At 43.8% G+C, this 2,197-nt stretch overlaps 1 protein-coding gene and 1 pseudogene across 1 annotated transcript; both read right to left on the bottom strand.

Annotated features, from left to right (window-relative positions):
• Positions 1-828: 828 nt before the first annotated feature.
• On the bottom strand, positions 829-1,612 carry LOC120879602 (phosphatidylinositol N-acetylglucosaminyltransferase subunit Y). The gene has a single exon (XM_040262644.1). The coding sequence runs from the start codon at positions 1,526-1,528 to the stop codon at positions 1,313-1,315; it is 216 nt and encodes a 71-aa protein (XP_040118578.1). The 5' UTR covers positions 1,529-1,612; the 3' UTR covers positions 829-1,312.
• LOC120879601 lies at positions 834-1,972 on the bottom strand (annotated as a pseudogene).
• Positions 1,973-2,197: the final 225 nt, after the last annotated feature.

The raw sequence follows: 2,197 nt of genomic DNA on the forward strand, positions 1-2,197 counted from the left end.
CTGGTAATCTTGATTCCAGCTTCTACACTTACCTTCCCAGTTTAACCGTAACATGGGAACCAGAGAGATTCTTTTGCTACAGAAGTCAGACCATGTGCTCTCTCTGCTTAGAATTTCCAGAGGTTTCTGTCTTATGCAGAGTAAAACCCAAAGCCCTTGCTTGCCCTAACTTGCAATGCCCCTCTATGATGCTCAGCCCTGATGGTTCTCTGGCCTCATCCCCCACCACTGATGACCTCACTGGCTTGCACCAGCCACCCTGGTGTCTGCACAGATCCTCGGAACCTACTATGACTTCTGCAAGAAAACTTTTGCATCAATTATCTGCATTACCAGCCAGGGCCATTGCTAATTACCTTATCTAAAAATGGAATGCTCTATAGCACTTACCACCAGTCAGCTACCTGTCTGTCTGTCTGTTAATTGTCTGCTAATCATCTGCCCCAGTACCATACCCACACAAACCATTGTCTGCACCAAGATGGCATGGATATTACCTGCTTTGTAGACTGCCGTGTCCCCAGTCCCTGGAAGAGTACCTGACACAAAGGTCTCAGTAAGTGTTTTGAAATGAATGAATGACACTACACAATAATCTGGGAAGGTAATGATATCTTTTATTTATATGGAAGAAGTCAACAGTGCTCAGAAAGATAATTTATGAATACTCACACAATTGCTAAAAGGTGGAAACACGTATATACCACAGGAAGCTTTTCTAGTTTTGATAGAAAAGAGCCAGGCCAGTATTTACAAAATGGCCTTGCAGATAAATAATATGCTGTATATTATCCTTCCTAACATTAGGAATTTAATTTATTTTTTTTATTTTTTCCATGAAATTTCCATTTTATTATACTTTTATATCACATTAGTTCAAATGCATTTCTCTACAACTACTCCAACATAGCTCCTTCGGAATTATTTTAGTCATCGTTAACATGTGACATTACCAAAGCCTTTGAATCTAAAATAAACATAAAATTTCAAAATAGTAACTTTTAATTATGAATGGGATAAGCCATCAAGTGATGGTTGGGGCTGTTAATTTCCAGCAAGACACTTTGTTGAAATGTTCCTTCTGATACCCCAGGTAGAAATGAGAACCTTCAAAAAACAAGGGCAGAACCAAAATACAATAAAGATGCCTCTGCAGCTTAAGCCTCTCGTAGACCTTAGACCCCTGACAGAAAGCTAGGCAAAGCATCTTTCCTGCAAATTAAGCAGGTTTCCCAGTATTCCCATGTAGACGAGCCTTCAGAGACAGGCATCAAGCATATCTTTAGGATATACGATCTTGGCTCTGGCTGCGTTAATTATGCCTGAAGAGTTTAATACCCATCCAAGTCCAAAGGTGGAAGAACACATAAACAGGTACGGTGATCGGCAAGAGCAGACTGTAAAAGCACAGACTGGTGGTGCTAGTGCAGCCCTGAGGGAAGTCGTCTTCCACAGAGGCTGAGTAAAACAGTCCTGCCAAAGACACCAGTGGAATCAGGACAGTCAGCGTCGGAAGAGACAGAAACATCCTTCTCCTCCACTTATCACCCGCCACTCTGACTTTTTAAAAGGTAGGTGGTATTTAGAATATTTAGCTGTGTGTGGTGTTTTTAAGTATGATCTAATGCTGCTCCACTTCTTCTTGCTTCTTATTTTGATGTGTCATCCTAGCTGCCTGTGGTATCATATTAGGAATCCCATCAATAATTGGATAGGCTATTCCTAACTCTTCATTAATCAATTCATTTGTCGATGCTTCATATCTGAGCGGCTTCTTGGAGAGCAGACACACCAGGAACTCCAGCAAGGCCTGGTCGAAGGCGCGGGGCGGTTTCTCGTCTCTCACTCTTGTCTGCGGATGGCCGCGAGCTGGACGCGTGCAGACACCTCAGGGCAACCGCGGACGGCGGCGCGCGTGCCCCTCGCAGCGCTGACGCGAGCCGGGCGCACACTCCGCTCAGCATGGTCTGGCAGCCGCCAGGAATTTAATTTAAAAGAAGATTAATTTAAAAAGAGGTTATCTAGGAATAGGCAGTGTCTTAACCTGGGGGAATGTTGTTTTTAATGGAATCTCAGGCACATGGGCAGGTTTTGCTGGTGCTGTCTTGGGGCCAGGAACCAGCTATGCTGCTAGTTCAGTGATTAGCTCATGTGCTGGCGTCTGCTGGGAACTTTGATAAAGCAGATTCTTGGCCAA

The sequence above is a fragment of the Oryx dammah genome, unplaced genomic scaffold (assembly GCF_014754425.2).
Source record: "Oryx dammah isolate SB20612 unplaced genomic scaffold, SCBI_Odam_1.1 HiC_scaffold_20, whole genome shotgun sequence".
Taxonomy (NCBI): Eukaryota; Metazoa; Chordata; class Mammalia; order Artiodactyla; family Bovidae; genus Oryx; species Oryx dammah.